At 46.6% G+C, this 18060-nt stretch overlaps 1 protein-coding gene across 1 annotated transcript; it reads left to right on the top strand.

The window, feature by feature from the left end:
- Positions 1 to 28: 28 nt before the first annotated feature.
- On the top strand, positions 29 to 17622 carry LOC125703307 (ATPase family AAA domain-containing protein 3). Its single transcript, XM_048967624.1, has 16 exons — positions 29 to 310; positions 488 to 564; positions 1744 to 1845; positions 2949 to 3008; positions 3275 to 3344; positions 4240 to 4405; positions 4882 to 4951; positions 6738 to 6893; positions 7111 to 7167; positions 7700 to 7825; positions 10054 to 10178; positions 11690 to 11741; positions 12084 to 12154; positions 13145 to 13312; positions 13518 to 13626; positions 17210 to 17622. Exons 1-16 carry the CDS (start codon positions 85 to 87, stop codon positions 17381 to 17383), a joined length of 1809 nt encoding a protein of 602 aa, XP_048823581.1. The 5' UTR covers positions 29 to 84; the 3' UTR covers positions 17384 to 17622.
- Positions 17623 to 18060: the final 438 nt, after the last annotated feature.

Genomic DNA, 18060 nt, shown 5'->3' with positions numbered 1-18060 from the left:
GCCTGCGCCCGGCCCAATCGGAGGCGGCGCGCGTGGCTCAGCGCGGCGTGGGTCCCGCGGTGCAGCCGGCGGCGGGGCGGCGCCATGTCCTGGCTCTTCGGCATCAACCGCGGCTCGACCCCAGCGGGCGGCGGCGACGCGGGGCAGGGCGGGACCGGGCTGACCCTGCCGCCAGGCCCGGGTGGTGGCGGCGGGCCAGCGGGCGGCGGAGGGGCGGGGGATCGCAGCACGCCCAAGGACAAATGGAGCAACTTCGACCCCACGGGCCTGGAGCGGGCGGCCAAGGCGGCGAGGGAGCTGGACGCGTCCCGTGCGTGAAGGATCGGGGCCGGGAGCGTCAGACGGGGCTTGATGTCTCGAAGCTGCAGCCTCCAGGGCGCGGGGGGAGCGGAAGGGTGGGCCCCGAGGGCTCAGCTCCAGCGGGTGGGTTCGTGCCGGAAGGAGTCGCTCCGCGATGTTAACAGCCCCTTCCCTCTATCCGTCGCAGGCCATGCAAAGGATGCACTCAGCCTGGCCCAGATGCAAGAGCAGACCCTGCAGCTGGAGCAGCAAACCAAGCTGAAGGTACATCAGGGTGTGTGGTACTGCTGAGTGGGCAGCCCAGTACCAGCAGCTGCCAGGACTGAATTGTAGCCACATTTCCCAGCAGTCTGCCCTGGGCACTGTGTTCTTGTCAGCTGTCATTTAACTTTAGCAAGAGGTCAATACTTGCCTTTGAAAAAGAAGTATGTAGGCTGCCGTGAAGGTAACGCCTTCTGTTTATTTCCATGGAGACTGCAAGAGATACAAAGATCATGATAACACCATTTGATAGAGCAGACTCTTAGCTACAAAGCACTAGTTTTCATCATAACCATTACTGTTACAATCAGAAAGATTAACGTTGGAAAGGCAACACAGGAGTTGAAATAGCAAAAAGGACTAACACAAATGGGAGTGTGTTACAAAGGGGAAGTGCTCACCCATCTCTGAAGACTTAGGCTTGCAAGTAAACTCCACAAGAGAGGATCTCCAACCAGAGATCCTTGCCCATCCCAGTCAGCCCTTAAATGAGGTCTCAGAGAGGTGCAGCCAGGCTCCACCCCTACTGATCACACAGCTGAATTGCCTTCACCTGTGCTCCCAGGGCTGACCAGGTCCTTTCCCCAGGTGCTCAATCAGTGCTTCATGCCCTGACTCAACAGTTCCCATACAACCCCCATTAGCTCTGTGTTTTCACCACAGCTTGCATGCTGTGTTCATCAAAATCTGCACCACTGGTGTTGACCCACTGTCATCGCTGCTGAAACAAACCACCTCACTGTGCTCACATGCACTGGTTGGTCACCAAGTGTCAGTGAATGTCATTTGTTCCTTATGGAGGAATTCAGTGTCACATTGTTGCTTCATACACACTTCCATGTCAGGCTGCCTCTCTGCTGCCATCTGACAAAATGTACCAGAATGATGGTGACAAGTTTCAGCCCCTGCTGCCCTATGACCAACATGGTAAAACTGGAGGTGTTACTTTCAGGGCAGCCCCTGTGATTCTGGAAGGTGAGGTGCAGATAATGTCTCTGCCATAGGTGGCTTTGTAACCCCTCACTATTGCCACCATTTTTAGGGAGTTACAAGGGTTGTATGCAGGGAAGTGTGAAATGATTACAAATGCATTGTTTGGAACATAACTGCCACAGTCTTTTCTCTGTAGGGTTGTGCATTGAGCTCATTTGTGGTTATCATTATATGATTATCTCACTATAGGAGTATGAAGCTGCCATAGAACAACTGAAGAACGAGCAGATACGGGTACAAGCAGAAGAGAGACGAAAAACACTCAGTGAGGAAACAAAACAGCATCAAGCAGTAAGGGAATGAGGGGAAGCCCACTGTTGGAAGCCCTTATCTCTGTCCTGCATGGGGAAGGAAACAATGCATTGATTGTTTTTGGTGGTGTGGTGGGCAGCAATGCACGCTGAGCCTGTCTTCTACCCTGCCTGTGTGATGTTAAGCTTAATTTGTAGTTGTATTTACTGATAACACTTTAGCACGAGTCAATGCATTGGCAATAATAGTGAAGTGAGGGACGTGCAAGCTAGCTTTTGTTCTAACAGCTCACATGGTGGAGAACAGGGAAGCAAGGGGCTGATGAATTCTAATCACTTATATATATTGAGAAATTAGCTAAAACCACTGGATAGGCACGTGTTTCTTGTCCCTCTAAGGTGTGGACTTTGGACAGGGCTGGCTCAGGAAGCAGGCTCCACTTCTGTGCCTCAGTCAGCTTCTAAATTCCTGCAGTTCACAGGGCATCACTGGAAGTCAAAGCTAACTTTGTGATTTGCTTCTGATATGCCATGCTTCGAAGAGCAGTTGTTGAGATAACTGGTGTCTCTGTATCTGGAATGGAAAATAATATCAGCTGTTGTGTAGAGTCCTTATGGGTGGATTGGGACCCCCAGACAACTTTCTGTTGAGTTCACCTGGTGTGGGTTTATTTGTCAGTTGCTGTGGAGAACTGACAGATTAGTCAGTTTGAGGAACAAGAAAATGAATTGGAAACACCACTCATCTGACAGTCAGTGTATCTTGCCATTTCTGTTGCCTGCAATTGCTGGTCCAGGTACTTTGTTTTAGAACATGAAAGCATGTTTATCCCAGTAAAGCAAGTCTCTTTTTGAGCCAGAGTACACTTGGTCTTCATTTTGATGTCAGTGATACCTTAAAATGAGGTTGGACATGGTAGACTTCTCAGCATAGACGAGATTTTGGAGAGAGCTGAGGATATTTTTTCCTCTATTCATTTTTCAGATCCTGGATTGATTGGTTTGCGTTGTTTGTGCTTTGTTGTTTCTTTTTCCCCTTCATGGACCCAATCTTGTTGCTGTTGGTTCTTTTTTTCTCTTAAGTGCTTAATCTTTATATTCTGAATGCTCCTTTCTTTTATCATTTTGTTTTGTCTCATGCAGAGAGCCCAATACCAGGACAAGTTGGCACGGCAGCGCTACGACGAACAGATGAGACAGCAGGTGTGGTTGTTTCTCTAACAGCTGGAAACTGTAGTAGTTTCTCTTAGGTTCTGGCCAGACATCAAATGGAAGGTCAGGAATTAGGACTGGGTGGCCAATTGTGTGGGATTATCAGTATGAATCTGATAAATGGAGAGAGGAAGAATGCACTTCAACCTAGTGGACCAGCTTCTTGATAACAATTTATCAACTTAAGTTTACACAAATACCTACTTGACTGAGTTCTTAAACTTGAATGCATCTTCTGCTGTCATCTCTGCCTCTAGCAACTTGCTAATGAAGAGAATCTGAGGAAGCAGGAAGAATCTGTACAGAAGCAGGAAGCCATGAGGCGTGGTAAGTTAGAATTCTTCCTTAGCTCTTAAGGTGTGCAGGCAGATCAGACTCTGTACTCATCTTTGACTCCTTCAGGTTGGTTGGTGCTCTTTTAGGGACGTATTGGCAAACAATGTAAGCCCAGTAGCACTGGAGCTACCAATTGCTTGCAAAATCAGTTTCAGAAGTGATTGAACTACTAAATGGCTGCTCTGTGGGACTTGGATTTCTCAATAAACTACCAGCATCTCCTGATGTTGCAGTGAAAGCCTGATTCTACCCTGGAGCAGCCTAAAATACAACCGATTTTGAGGAGGAAAAGAGAAACAAAATAGCTAACGTAAAGAGTGGTTGAAACAACGTCACCTAACATCTACTTATTTGTTACTGTAGAAAGTACAAGCTCAATCATGACCTTTTTGTGTGACACTGGCTTTGTTTCTTTTCACTGTTACGGAGTTACCAGAATCAGTGGGTCGGTAGAGCTCCAGCAGGACTATGAGGCAGCTTGTAGGTAACCAAATAGGATCAGAGTGTTGTTTTGCTTGCTGCACATACCTGGACTGCCGGTCTGTCTGCTCCTTGCTGCCATCTGGTGTAGTATTATGGCAACAATTCAGCATAGCTCAATTCTGAGCCTTGTGGGAGCTGTGGCTGTCAGGGCAGTCAGTCTGTCCAGCATCCAGGTGTCCAGGCTGCTAGCAAAGATCTGGATGGTCCAGCCACGATTTTGTGCAGTGTCACAGAAGATTGAGGCTGGTGGCTGTGCTCATCTCATGAGTTGTTCTTAGGTTTCTCATTCATCCTCCAGCCAGGTGAATGTTAATGCTTCTGTAGCAGTTCTGCATCCCAGATCACCCCCTCTGGGACAACGTCTTGAGCCAGCCTGAAAGATTGACCTCTCTTTTCTTTACAGCCACAGTAGAGCGCGAGATGGAGCTGCGGCATAAGAACGAAATGCTGCGTGTTGAAGCAGAGGCAAGAGCCCGTGCCAAGGCTGAGAGGGAGAATGCAGACATCATCCGGGAGCAGATCCGCTTAAAAGCTGCAGAGCATCGCCAGACAGTGCTGGAGTCCCTCAAGTATGTGAAGCCAAGACAAGGACGTGGGCTGCCTTACTTCTCGTGCACATTTCCTTTGCCTCGTAGGAAACCTTTGCTGTTGATCCCTCTGAGCTCTGAGGAATATGATGAGTTGCTTTGGATGCTTTTGTACATGGAATAATAGGGATTATATGGAGGAGAACCTTTTTCAGCTGTTTGTGCTTTGGAGTCTGAGTGTGAACCAGAAAGAGTATTTATAGAGCTGTGAGTCTCACACAGTTTTCCTAACAGATGATTTCAAGCCATATTTATTAAAACTGAGGCTCGGTTACTCTGAAAACTCAAAGCTCTCTCAGTTTCTGGATATATGCCATAAAAATATAAAGGGAGGGCATTTAAAAATGAGTTTTGACTGGTTCTAAAGGAGATAGTTATAGAATGTGAAGCTGTGTTGTAAATTATTTCAGTCCAGCATTCAGAATTCTTCTGCCTATCTTGATGTTTCTTCACCATAGGACAGCAGGGATGCTCTTTGGGGAAGGATTCCGTGCCTTTGTGACAGACTGGGATAAGGTCACAGCCACGGTAAGATTGTGACACATCTAGACAAAAAGCCTGGCAAAGCTCTTGTTTTATATTGGGCTGCCAAGGTTCTTAAAATGGCATCAGAGCAGCTCATAGCTGAAATGCATTTTGGATCTGTACGCATGATTTCATTATCAAATGTGCCTATTCAGGATGGACAGGCTGGAAACCTGGAGAGTACTTCTAGACCCATTACATGTGCTAAATAAGTTGATTAAAGACGTCCCAGCATCTTCTTGCAGGACAGAAGATCATGGCAGTTACTTCCTGTTTGACGTAATGTCATTTTTCACTGCAAAACTGTGCAGCACTGAGGTATTTTTAGTAGCATGGCTCGTTAAAATGGACAATTTGCTTTAAATCAGTGGCAACCATCTGCTGCACCAGGCAGTTCTATACACAGAGGCTGGCACAAAAGGCACTTTGTCCAAGTGTGCTGGGAAATGGATGCTTTCAGTGCATCCTTTTGTCATCTGCAGGCTGTACCTGGAGTGCTTGCAGTATGTGGAGCCCTTTGAAGATGACTGCTTTTAGCTGTATGTTCTCTTGACCCAGATACCAGTTTCTTGCACTGTGGTCAGTTTTGCTTCTGATCAGCTCTTGTCTTGGGAAATTGGGACTTCTTTTTCTTTATATATAAATAAATCTAAGAGTACAAATATTTTTGGAAAAGAGGTAACACAGCCAGAACTCTTACATTTTGGGTTGCTTTGAAAAATGCTGTAATGCTGACTATGAGGCAAGATGTTGGTAGCTATTTTTGAGTTCCTCTAAATTAACCCTGCCAGGATACCTTCTGCTGCTAAAAACGTGGAGCTTCTTGTGTTCTAAATCCCTGCAAACTGGGAGTAACCAGGTACAGAGATCTTACTCTTTGCCCCTTGAACCTGCTGTTCTGAACTCCTCCATCCAAAGCAAAGGTGATGTCACACACTTAAGCAGAGTAGAACTGAATGGGTGGCACCTTGTGGTTTATTGAATTATGCCCTCCTTGTCGTCCTTGAGGTTCTTGACATTGATCTGTACTTGTTGCAGAAACTTTTAAAACAATTGCAGCTTGCTCTTTTGTCTACCTGGGCTTGCTCCGATTGGAATGTCCTTAGCATTGTCAGTGCAGCTCCTTGTCTTCTCTGATAACTAGCTAGGGTGGGAAAAGCTGCCTGCAGGGCTGCTTGCTTTAATGTGAGCCAACTGAGTGCTGAGCAGCAACCAGGAATCACAGAGAGCAATCCAGAGGCTTTCTGCTTTGCTGACAAATTAATGGCAATGTCTCATGTTCTGGGGTTTGTAAACAACCTCTTCTCTCACTGTAGTGCAGTGGTGTCAATTCCCACAGTAGTTTTAGTGTTGAAATGCCTCAAGTACCCATTCTTTTGCATTGTGTCTGACATTATTGTCCTCCTACACCAGGTGCACCCTTGCCCATTCCCTTCTTGCTCCCTGCTCTGTAGTGGGAGGTTTTGGCCTCTACTGTCACTGAAACACTTATTAGCTTTGTCTCCTGTTCAAGAAGAGCTCTAGGAAGTGTTTCTGTGACATGTTTCCCAAGGTCATCTTTGCCTTCACTTGCTGGTGCTCCTGTTGCAGTGCTTTCTTGAAAGGGTATACACTTCTGATGGTTATCTGTGGTGAACGATGCCACTTTTCCAGTGGCATGTCTTGACTCATTTGGTGATTTACATTGACCCCATGCCCTCATTAGGGAAGGGGAGTAAATAAACTGCAATCTCTGTATCTCCTAAAATTCCAAATGCTTTTTCTAATCCTCATCCCCTTTTCTTTCCAGGTGGCAGGCCTCACCCTGCTGGCTGTGGGAGTTTACTCTGCCAAGAATGCCACTGCAGTAGCAGGACGCTACATAGAAGCACGTTTGGGTAAACCTTCTCTGGTGAGAGAGACCTCACGCATTACTGTGCTGGAGGCACTGAAGCACCCTATCAAGGTAGAGTGTGGCTCTGTCTTTGTCTTGCTCTCAGCTATGAGGATGCAGAACTTTCCAGCTCTGTGTCAGGCAAGGATCTGCCTGTGAATAAATGTACTAATAGAGGCTGTGTGGGTGAGCTGATCTCATTGTCTTAATATATTAAAGTTTGTGGTTTCTGAGCTTTGGAAGCTGTGGCCAATTTCTACATGTCAGTGATTGAATTTTTCCTTTCTAGGTTGGTAAGCGTCTCACCAGTAAGGCTCAGGATGCCCTTGAAGGAGTTGTTCTCAGTGTGAGTACTGTGTTCTGCTGTCTTATTTGTTGAGGGATGACTTCTGAATCTAAATAGGGAAAGCTGTTTCCTTACATGCACTTCAAATGATGCAATTCTAGTAATTCTAGCACCTGCAGAGCATTGAGACTACATATAAGCTCCGATGCTTCACTTGCACAGGTTAACATTTCTGTTAACCTTCTTTTTCCTCTGAACAGAGCATAGTCCAGTGCTTGCTTGGCTGCAGTTTTTCTCTGCAGTCAGCATGCTAATATTCAGAGTTCCACTTATCTCATCTACAAAATACTACTGAACTTATGGTTGCTGCACTGCTTCCTGGCTTAAGGAAGAGACCCACAGTCAAGTGGACAGAACTAGGAATTGAGTAAATCCTGAATACTGAGGAAACAGCTCAGCTCCAAAGCAATAAGTAGCTGAAGTGAAGGCTTACAAGCTTGAGACTGTGGAAATGCTGCTGCTGATCCCTGAAGCTGATCAATGCTGGTCTCTTGGTTCTTTCTAATCCTTACACATAACTCTTCTCTTACAGCCCCAATTAGAAGCACGTGTGAGAGATATTGCCATAGCAACAAGAAATACAAAAAAGAACAAAAGCCTATACAGGAATATTCTGATGTATGGCCCTCCTGGCACTGGAAAGACTCTTTTTGCCAAGGTAAAGCCCTGCCAGCATTCTGACTGCCTGTGTGTTGCCAAGTGTTCCAGAAACTGCAGGCCTTAAGTATCCTCTCTAGTCTGAAACCCATTGTTTAAACTTCGGGTTTTTGCATCTCTATTGGTAAGGGAGGAGAGAGCATCCACCTGCAGCAGCTCTGAATTAACACAGTCACTTGGGTTCTAAGCTAAGCTTAGGCAGAAGAACTTCCACCTGAAAAAGGCAGTTGGCAACTGTGACTTGGGAAATTACAACACCAGCCTTCTGTCTTATTTCCACTTCTGTTAATTACATACAATTGTCCAAATAGGGTCTTTCTTGCTGTCACTTACTAATCCCTAAGTGAAAGATAAGTAAGTATGGCTTTATTTTGCACATGCTCTACAGGGGTGGTTTGCAAGCAGGCTTGTGTAGCAATTGGACAAATCAGTGCAGTGGGAAGAATGTTACAACAAAGGTGTGATGATGGAAGGGCCAGCACAATAGAAAGCTGCTATAAAGGAAGGGAAGATCGCTCACCTGTATCAGAAGATTCCAGGTTCATAGGGGAAAGCTTCACCAAGGAGGGATCTCCAGAAAGAAATCCTTTCCCACTGGCAGTCAGCTCTTAAATGAGGTCTCAGAGAGGTGCAATCAGGCTCCACTCCTGATCACAAAGCTGAATTGCCTTCACCTGTGCTCCCAGGGCTGACAGGGTCTTTCCCCAAGTGCTCAATCAATGGTTCATACCCTGACTCAACAGTTCTCATACAGCTTGAATTGGGATTTCAGTTTTTTGGCTTGTTCTCTGCTTGTCCAGTACATGTGAGGTTCCCTATGGTTGTTCAGCAGCAGCAGATTTGACATGCTGATGCAAGATGAGTTTTGTGCCTCTGTCAATACAATAAATGTATAGTCCAGTTGTGTTTGCTGCCAGTTCTGATTGTATGCCAGCTAGTTTGGATTTCTGAATCCTATAGGGAAGGGCAGGACTTGGAAGTGACAACAACAGTGTAAGGAGAAGGGAGATAAGAGCTGAATATTGGGCAGTGGAGAAAGGGGAAGAAGCATTTAATACTTCTCCAATATGATGGGAGCTCCAAGGGGGTGGTGGCAGCTATAAATAATTGGGATGGATCAGAAGGAAGATGATGTAAGAGTGAGGAAAGGACTGAGTACCTGTACATATGCTCTGGAGAGGACAAAATGCTGCATTGAAAAGCAGATTGCTTTCTGAGCTGTGACATTAATGGCAGCAACTGTGCAGTTTGCTGTCCCTGCTTTCCAGAAAGGCAACCTGTCATAGCATGGTGGCCTTCTGACTACTGCAAAACAAAGCCATGTGGATCTGTGGTGTTAAGTATTTATGCTACATGACAGGGTTCTTCAGGCAGATGTAAACACACTTGGATGTAATAGCTGTCAAAGCTCCCAGCTTCGTTGGACTGATGCAGAACATTGAACATTAGCAGCAGGAACCGGGTGGTTTTAATGGGCAGAGTGTAGCTCTTTTTTCCTGCCTCCTGCTGAGCAGCACATAATTGGTTGGGTTCAGCTGAGTGTGTTTTGCTGGAGCTGATGCTTATCTACGTGGCTTGACTTGTTCATTTTAACCTTCAGATGACTTTCCTTTACTCAGCAGAAGCAAATAGCCAGCTCTGGGTCAGCTAATGGAGTGTTAGCTCAGGCTGCTGCCTGTCCCTGTGGCTCAGTTGGTGGCTGCTACGTGAGCTGCTTTCTGAAATGGAGGGTAGAGATCTTTCCATCCCTTGGCTTCATATCCCAGCCCAGTCTGTTATTTCAGACACAGGTGGCTGTGGCCTTATTCACCACTGAGATATTGTAGTGAGATGGAATGGAATTTGAAGCTAGGAGCTTATCAGCCATTTTAATAGTTGGGGCTGAAGCAGGGGGGGGATTTCTTGAGGCTGTGATGACATGGCAGCCTAACCAGAGTTGGGTCAGTGTGAGCCAAACACTCCTAAAAAGTTCTGGGTGAACTTCAGTTATATCTGCTCAACCTTGCTTGATGGACAGGCTCATAGTTTGTTACCCATTCACAGAGAATTGGTATATTTATATTTTACCTGCAACTCAAGGGAGACATTTCCAGCACACCTCAGGAGCTCCATCAAAGCCCTTTGCTCTGTGGCAGGCTGATCCGGGACGGCCTTGAAATGGCCTTGAAATGATCCGGGATGGCCTTGCAGTGAAAGAGGTTTCTTAACTCTCTTTTTGTTCCCTTCCAGAAATTAGCTGTGCACTCAGGCATGGATTACGCCATCATGACGGGTGGTGATGTTGCCCCTATGGGGCGGGAAGGAGTGACTGCCATACATAAGCTCTTTGATTGGGCAAACACCAGTAGGAGAGGGTAAGTAGAGCTTCCTCTGACTCCTAAGTGTGGTTTCATGCTCGAAGAAACTCACTGCAGTGATGTAGTTCAGACTGCTGTGTGAGTGATGCTCTTGCGTAGATGAGGCAGCGCTGAGCAAGAACACCATCCTCTAAAGCTTGCCTAGATTGAGTGCATTTTGCATTTTTTGCATTTTTCTTGCCTTACAATATTCTAAAAAGCTCCACTCTGATTTCTTAAGAGTGTGTAGTCAATTTGTACTGGTGAAAATAGATTTTTGCAGTCCAAATGCAGCTGAGGAGCATCTTTGTCCAGCCAGGATATTAAAGCCCAATGGAGAACTTGCAGGGAGCGCCCACTGATTTTTGTGTTATATTTTGATTGCAGGTGTTCTGTAGACAAACACGACAAATTGATGATTTGTGTGTACCCTGATTGCTTTAGATGGACACTATCTTGCAGTCTGTTTCAATCCTTGCTGCATTTGTCATCTAAATGTTTCTATTTCCCCTTCATAAAACAAACCTGCAGAGTAATGACCTGAGGATCTAAACTCTTTACATTCCTCTCAACCTGCTGGATGCTTCCACCATAGAGTTCTCTTTCAGAGCTCTGGCTGCCTTTGAATTTATTCTGTCCTGGTTAAAAACTTCTGTCTGATAAGAACTTCATACGCTTCAGATCAGTGTCTTAAAAAAGTGATGGGCAAAGGTTAGCTGTGTCCATACTTGAGTGTTCTAAGCTTGAGTAACATGCAAACATCTAAGCAGACTTTATTCTGGATATCCAACAGTTTTAACTGCTTGCAAGTTCTGTGTTGCCTTTATTGGCCAAAACCAGGAAATGCTTCTCTGCAGAGATTGTAGTTGAGAAAGTTTTCAGAAAAACTGGAGTTGAATGTGAGAATGAGATGTTAAGAGGCCCTAAAACCTCTTGGACAAATGCTATGAAAGAGAGATGTATTTGAAGCTGGACAAGAAAGCAATAGAAGCTGTGGCAGCTTTATGAGCAGCCTGGTTCTGTTATTGATAAACATCTTTATACACTCAGTCCCTTGGGAAGAGCACTGCCCTTGGGTTATAAGTGAATTTATTTTCCTGAATTATTCATTGACTTTATTAATTCACTTCTCCACAGGTAGTAAAACCATTCCATTATTGCCAGTGTGGTTTGGAAAGGGAAACCAACAAAACAGCAAAGCAGTGTGCAGGGGAGGGCTCTGGCTTCAGGTTTTGAATGGGATAAGGAAGGAGCCACCATCAGCTCAGCTCCTGGGATGCTGAAACGCCTTGCAGCCTCACACATTTCTCTGGATAGGAGTGAATGCTAAAATAAGCACTCTCCAATACCTGGGGAGCAGGTCTAGATTTCACATATCTGCTCTGACTTGACAGGAACGCAGCAGCACTGCTAGATATACAGCTGGTCACTGCTGTGGGTGTCTGGAAGGAAGCAAGACAGGGGAATCTTGGAGCTTTGTGAGCCTCACTTACCTGTCCCTATTACTGTGTAGTGCTTTCTTTTTGCAGCCTCTTGCTATTCGTGGATGAAGCAGATGCATTTCTGCGGAAGAGAGCCACAGTAAGTGCTTTCTCTCTGGTCATTATCTGTGCACACTGCAGTTAGCCAGCCTGCAGCCTACTTGTTTAACGTGATTAGCCAGCTTAAACAGGCAAAAGATTAAAACTGGAAGGTGCTGTGCTGCTCAATTAAGCGATGCAGAGATGAGAAATGAGCCTTTTGCAGCTCAACGATGTGAGCATCTCAAAGCTGACCTGAGAATTCTTCCCTGCAAAAAGCCTTTGCAGATGGCTGGGAGAATCCTTGACGAAAACAAAGCTCATGTTGTCAATAATGCTGCTTAAACTGTGACCTGTCTGAAGTCCCAAGCAGCTGATCTTCCTTTGGGTTTTATCTTTGCAGGAGAAAATCAGTGAAGATCTCAGAGCAACGTTGAATGCATTCCTGCACAGAACAGGGCAGCACAGCAACAAGTACGTATGTGCTGGTTTCTAACCTGACTTATTGCTGATTTGGGCAATAAGGCATCCCACAACTATAAACGGGAGCTCATTGGTATCCTTTTCACCCACATGTCAAAGGGAAGGTCTGAATATCAGGTTGTGTATCCATTCTTTATCTATAACGTTTTTCTGCAGGGTCTTGAGGAGAATTCCTGTCAACAGAGAGGAGCAGATTTGTGCCAGTGTGGCTCTTGGGCCATCTAAGTCATCTGCACAAATGACAGCAAAGAACACAACCCCCTGTGGGCTTGGATTTAAATAGACCACAAGAACATCAGTGTTTCAATAGCTGTGGTTAAAAGCCCATTTCAAATCACAACTCACTGCTAAACTGCTAACATCAATTATGGCATTAAAGTGCAGTTAGCACTGGGAAGACACAACATTCCAGAGCAAAAGAAAGGACTTCTGTCTCCAAAACAATGTGACCTGGAAGCTGGCACAGCTGTACCAGGGGGCAGAAGTTGGTTTAACCCACTGCCTTTATATTGCATTACCATTGTGAGGGCCTCTGATTGAGCACACATTAGGCCTGATAGCAGGAATCTCAGTCTTGATTGAGGAAAACAAAGCAAATCCTGCCAGCTGCTGCAGGAGAATGACCTTGCCATACACAAACCCAACAGGAGCATGCTCTCCTTACTCTCGTGCTGGGATGAGTCCATTCAGGGCTCAGACAGGGAGGTCTGTGGGGGGTGCTAAATGTTGCTAAACGTTTGATATCCACAACTCGAGGGTGATTGTGGGTAAAACAATAAGTTAGGCTTATATGGCAAAGACAGCCTGAGAAGGGCTGATACTCAGGCTATGTACTGTAGGATATCACTTGAGATGCAGTTACAAAGCTAAGGCATGTCAGGTGATGAAGGGCCTTCGACCAAAGCAGTTCCTGAGGTCCAAATTGGTTTTTATTTAGTTTTCTATGGCTCTTTTCAGTCTTTTCTTGTTTCACACTTCCAGGTTTATGCTTGTTTTAGCAAGCAACCAGCCCGAGCAGTTTGACTGGGCTATCAATGACCGAATAGATGAAATGGTGAACTTTGATCTGCCCCAGCTAGAAGAGCGAGAGCGGCTCGTGAGGATGTATTTTGATAGGCATGTCCTGAAGCCAGCCACAGAGGGTAAACAGTGAGTATCCCTGCAGGATTCTCCTTGTTGCTGTTGTCCTCAGCAGTAGTGGAGCTGCTCCCTTCTCCAAAATGAAGGAAAATCTGATGCTCCCCTTCAGGAGTGCAGTTGTCGATAGCAAGTTGCTTCATACAAACTTCCCTCTGCCTTGCCCCCTCTTCTCACGTGGATGCATATAAAGCAATCCTTGTGCTTCTGCTTTTAGGCGTTTGAAGCTGGCCCAGTTTGACTATGGCAAAAAGTGCTCAGAGATTGCCAGGCTGACAGAGGGCATGTCTGGCCGAGAGATCTCCCAGCTTGCTGTGGCATGGCAGGTAGGTGGGATTTCACTGGGCTTCCTGCTTCTTTCTCCCTTTCTATAAGGCTTATCGATTTTTTTTTGGATGGAGTCTCAGATCTTGGAAAATGTCATTATGCCCTGGTAGCAATACCAGAACTCTAGTAGCTCTATAGTGGGTGTCAGTGTCTGTGTAACTCCTTGTCTCATTAAATAGGAAGAGCTCTTGGAATCACCAGTGGGGAAACCCCCTACTGAATTAAAGCAAAGCAAGTTCCTTAAGAACAAGTGTGGCCAAACCATGCTGGCTGTTGCTCACGTTCCAGCTCAAGAGGCTTAGCAGAAGAGATGCCTGATGCTGCCTGTAGGTACGTCAGCATCAGGACACTGAAGCATGCTTCCACCTTGCTTCAATCTGAATGTATTTTTAGTACAATTTGGGTGATTGAAGGAACAACGCTAACTGGAAAATAGAGCTGGAAATTCTGCCTACTTCTTATTTCTATATAGGCACCGTGCCTACATAGCATTTCTAGCAGTGTTAGTCCTGCCTCCTATTCCTGCCTTTCTGCTATCCTTTCCATTATGCTGCTACACCTCTTTGTATGGCTGTGCTGTGAACTGGGTCAGAGAGCTGAAAGAGATTAAAAATAGCTTGGCAAGGCGAGCTGAGTGCAGCCACACTGTTGTCTTGGCACATCTGAGGTCAGGGTGTGCAGGGGCTGTCTGGCAGGAGAAATAGATAAAGGTCAAAAAGAGCCAAGAAAAAAGGGAAAATGAGGCATCTCTTACAGTTGCTTTTCATCTTGGGAACACCTTACAGAGCTGATAAACAGCAGATGTTGTGAGCCTGCTGCTCTTCAGAAGTTCCTCAAAGCTGCCTTGAAACAGCTTCCAGTGCTCTTTCAGATAGGCTCATCAGGACAGCTGCTGAGATGCAGCGTGCCTCGGGTCTCTGCCTAATAAATAGATTCAATTGACCCATTCTGGGAAGATTACAGCACAAAGCCCTGGTGAAAACTGCTTTGCTGGTGCTGGAGCACAGAGCTAGGTGGGAGCGTTTTGTTTGCCTTTTGTTTTCAGCTATTTCCTACAGTGACCTGATGCGACTTGGAGCTAATCCTCCAAGTGTAGGCTTAATTGCAATATGCCTGTCGCTTAATTCACCTCGCATTTCTGTGTATGTTTTCCTTAATTAGTTTTTTCCTCCAACAGTCATTTGCAGTGTTGCTGTCTGGAAGCGTTCTGTCTCTACAGGTGTCTCAGAGCAGAGCCTTAACCCGTGTCTGGGCAGCAGAGCTGAGAGACACTGTGTCAGCCTTCATCTGCATTGAAGTGCTGTTCAGTTTCACAGAGGCTGTCCTGCCATCACCTCCAGCTGACTGGGGCATGCTGCCTGCAATCCTTCAGCCTTAACTTCTGTGCAGTGAAACCCAGAAAGCAGCAGGTAGTTGTAGGAAAGATGTGATAGAATTTTGAGGTGCTGGGACTTACCTCATAGACTCTTACCTCAGCTCTATCCAGCCTGCCTGGGCTCATGGACAGAACCAAACCCAGAGGTGGTTTGGGAGAAGGTCAGGTTCTGAAGTAGTTGGGGGATAAACCATCACAGCAGTCAGCTCTTCCCAAAGAGCAGCCCAGAATGACAGCAGAAAGCTGCTCTGCAGCCCCACGGCCTTGCAGCATTTCCCACAAAGGTGCTTTTGCCATGAAGGTAAACATCTTAGTTAAGCAAGAGAGCCTGAGCAGCAGCTGCAGCTTCCATACATTGGAGTTCCTCTGGCATGCCATCTGAATGAAGGTATGACTTAATGCTCTCTCACTTTGTCCTGAATGTTCCAAACAGGAAAAATAAGGTGCAGCAAAGCAGGGAGTGAGTGCTGACACTGAAAAGAATACTGTTGTTTGTGGCACAGCTGATGGTCTGCATGCTGGAAATCCATTTTAATCTCTTCTGCCAAAGACTTTGCCTTCTCTTTTGTCCTTGCTCTTTTCCACTCCCTGTACCTAATCCTTGATGAATGCAGTATGGATTAGATGCATTTACGCACTACAGAGTTCCCTTTGAATCTGTTACAGTAACATGCAGGCTTCCTGGTTTTGCATCCTGACCTTAAACCCACCGATAAGCTTTAGATAAAGCATCAGCACAGAAGCCCTCCACTTTTCCAAGCCTTAGTTATAAGAATGGAGGTATCTTGCCCATTTTATTTTTCAGCAGGCTGCTTTCATCAGAACTGCCATTCAAAGGCACCAAGGCCAAGTGGAAACACACTTGGATTTGGGCTGCAATGAAGCACTGGGTCGTTCAGGCTGTGTTTGTCATCTGTGCTCCATCTTTCTCCTTGCACCAACACACATTGTTTTGGGTTAGAGTTACAGAACACAAATAGTTGGCTTAAAACGGGTTAAAATCTGTCCAGGCAGGAGTCAGATGTATGAATACAAATGAGCACAGCACCATCTCAGTGTATGCAACTCCTCCCAGAAGGGACAGCTGCTTCCCCCATTTGCTTTCTTGACAACAAGGGCCTGAGGCTTCCTATAAATAGAAAGTCATTGAGAAAATCAACAGAGCATGAACTGCACAGCTTTGTAGGAGTTTCCACTGTCGGATTGAGGGGCTGTGCAGAGGCAGGGAGGGAGGAGGGGGATGTGGGCAGAGGTTTGGGGTGAGGAGCTGGCTGTGTCAGGCTGCCTTAGTGGCATTGCTGTACCAAGAATGTGTTATGGGAGCACTGGCACAGGGAGTCAGCAGATATAGAAGTCTGCAGCTCAGGGTTGCGTTGTTACCTTGGAGATAAGATGCTCAGCTCGCAGTGCCAGCAGCCTCCCCTTCCTTCTGGGCTGCAGCTGTATGCTGCATTGCATTGCTGGGCTCCCACATTCCTTGTGTGCAGACCAGCAGGACAACCCCATTGGTACAGTTGCAGGAGAGTGGCACATATGGCTTTTACCCTCACAGCCACTGGAGGATTAGGTAAGGGAAAGCCTCCTGGGGCACATAGCAATTGGACAGAGCAGCATGATGGAAAAAGGTGCTTCCCCAGAGGTGTAATGACAGAAGGATCAGCATGATAGAAAAGTACTATCAAGGAAAGGTAGAAAATTGCTTACCTGTATCAGAAGATTCCAGATTTGCAGGGGAAAGCCCCACCAAGGAGAGATCTCCAACCAGAGCTCCTTCCCCCATGGAAGTCAGCCCTTAAATGAGGTCTCAGAGAGGTGCAGCCAGGCTCCACCCCTTCTGATCACACCACTGAACTGCCTTCACCTGTGCTCCCAGGGCTGACCCAGTCCTTTCCCCAGGTGCTCCATCACTGGTTCAGGCTGTGACTCAAACAATTCCCATGCAGGACATGAGGATGGGATGGGACTTGATGCAACACAGCAGCAATATGGGGTGATTCCAGGTGGAAAACCAGAGGGTCACACATCACACACCATTTTAGAGATGCCGCGTTGCCCGTGTTCACCCTGACACTGCTGTTAGTCCTCCCTTGTAACCGTTTAAAACCATTTCCATTGCCTTGGGTAGAGATGCTCCATCACCATATGCACCTTTTCCTCTCTACCTTATTGGCTTCACGTGTGCCTTTCCTCTGCCTTTGCCTCCCCAGGCTGCTGCTTATGCGTCAGAGGACGGCGTTCTGACCGAGGCCATGATCGATGCTCGGGTCGCTGACGCTGTGCAGCAGCACAGGCAGAAGATGGAGTGGCTGAAAGCAGAGGGCACAGAAGCGAGCAAAGAAGGTGTCAGAACTCCACTGTTCCCCAAAGGAACACCGGTGTGAGAAGCACCTGCAGACCAGTGTGGATGAGGATGTGGGCAGAGGAGAAGAATGGGGAGTGTCTTTTTGGGCAGATTTTTGGTGGAATCATGTGAGAAATGTGCCCCTTGGTGCAAGGGAAAGGGGAGGGAGTGCTGCCTCAGTCTGCCTTTCATTTCGGGTTTTAAGGATGCAATGGAAATAGGAAAAATGGTTGAAATAAGGCAGAAATAATGCTATTAAAGGACCCCCTTGCTCAAACATTGGTGGCTGTGTCAGTCTGTGTAACCTGTCCTGTTAGAGAGGGCCAACTCCAAATCTTTTTCAGCCATGTGACACTGTTTTGGGATGTCCTGGTGACCCAGCTCTGCAAGACCCCTTGGGCTGTCCAAACCTTCTCCTCCCATGTATATAAATCCATCAGGTTCCTGCCCAGGGTGTGACTCCTCCCTGCTTGCATCTCTGCACAGCATCACTGCTCTCCTGTTGTCACACATGGAGGGCCCTGGCACACAGGTGGCAGCGATGGGACTCTGGCTCCTGACTGCTGCCAGGGAGCTGCTCTCACTCTGCATGTCTTTCACTTCGTTTCTGCAACAGCAGAGAGATGTTCAGTCATCAAATCGTGGAGAGAAGCCTGTCTTGATCAGACGACATTTGGTCTGTCTGTGTGCAGGTCGGAAAACCTTGTGGTTTCTTTG

The sequence above is a fragment of the Lagopus muta genome, chromosome 21 (genome assembly GCF_023343835.1).
Source record: "Lagopus muta isolate bLagMut1 chromosome 21, bLagMut1 primary, whole genome shotgun sequence".
NCBI lineage: Eukaryota > Metazoa > Chordata > Aves > Galliformes > Phasianidae > Lagopus > Lagopus muta.
Note: the sequence above shows the minus strand (reverse complement) of the source record. Positions and strands in the feature narration are given on the sequence as shown.

What these genes read in the sequence shown, in the direction of transcription:
- LOC125703307 (XM_048967624.1), top strand. Translation starts at nt 85, where the DNA reads ATGTCCTGGCTCTTCGGCATCAACCGCGGCTCGACCCCAGCGGGCGGC. An exon ending in GAGGGAGCTGGACGCGTCCC is followed by an intron (nt 311 to 487) that starts GTGCGTGAAGGA and finishes TATCCGTCGCAG; the next exon opens with GCCATGCAAAGGATGCACTC. An exon ending in ACAGTGCTGGAGTCCCTCAA is followed by an intron (nt 4,406 to 4,881) that starts GTATGTGAAGCC and finishes TCTTCACCATAG; the next exon opens with GACAGCAGGGATGCTCTTTG.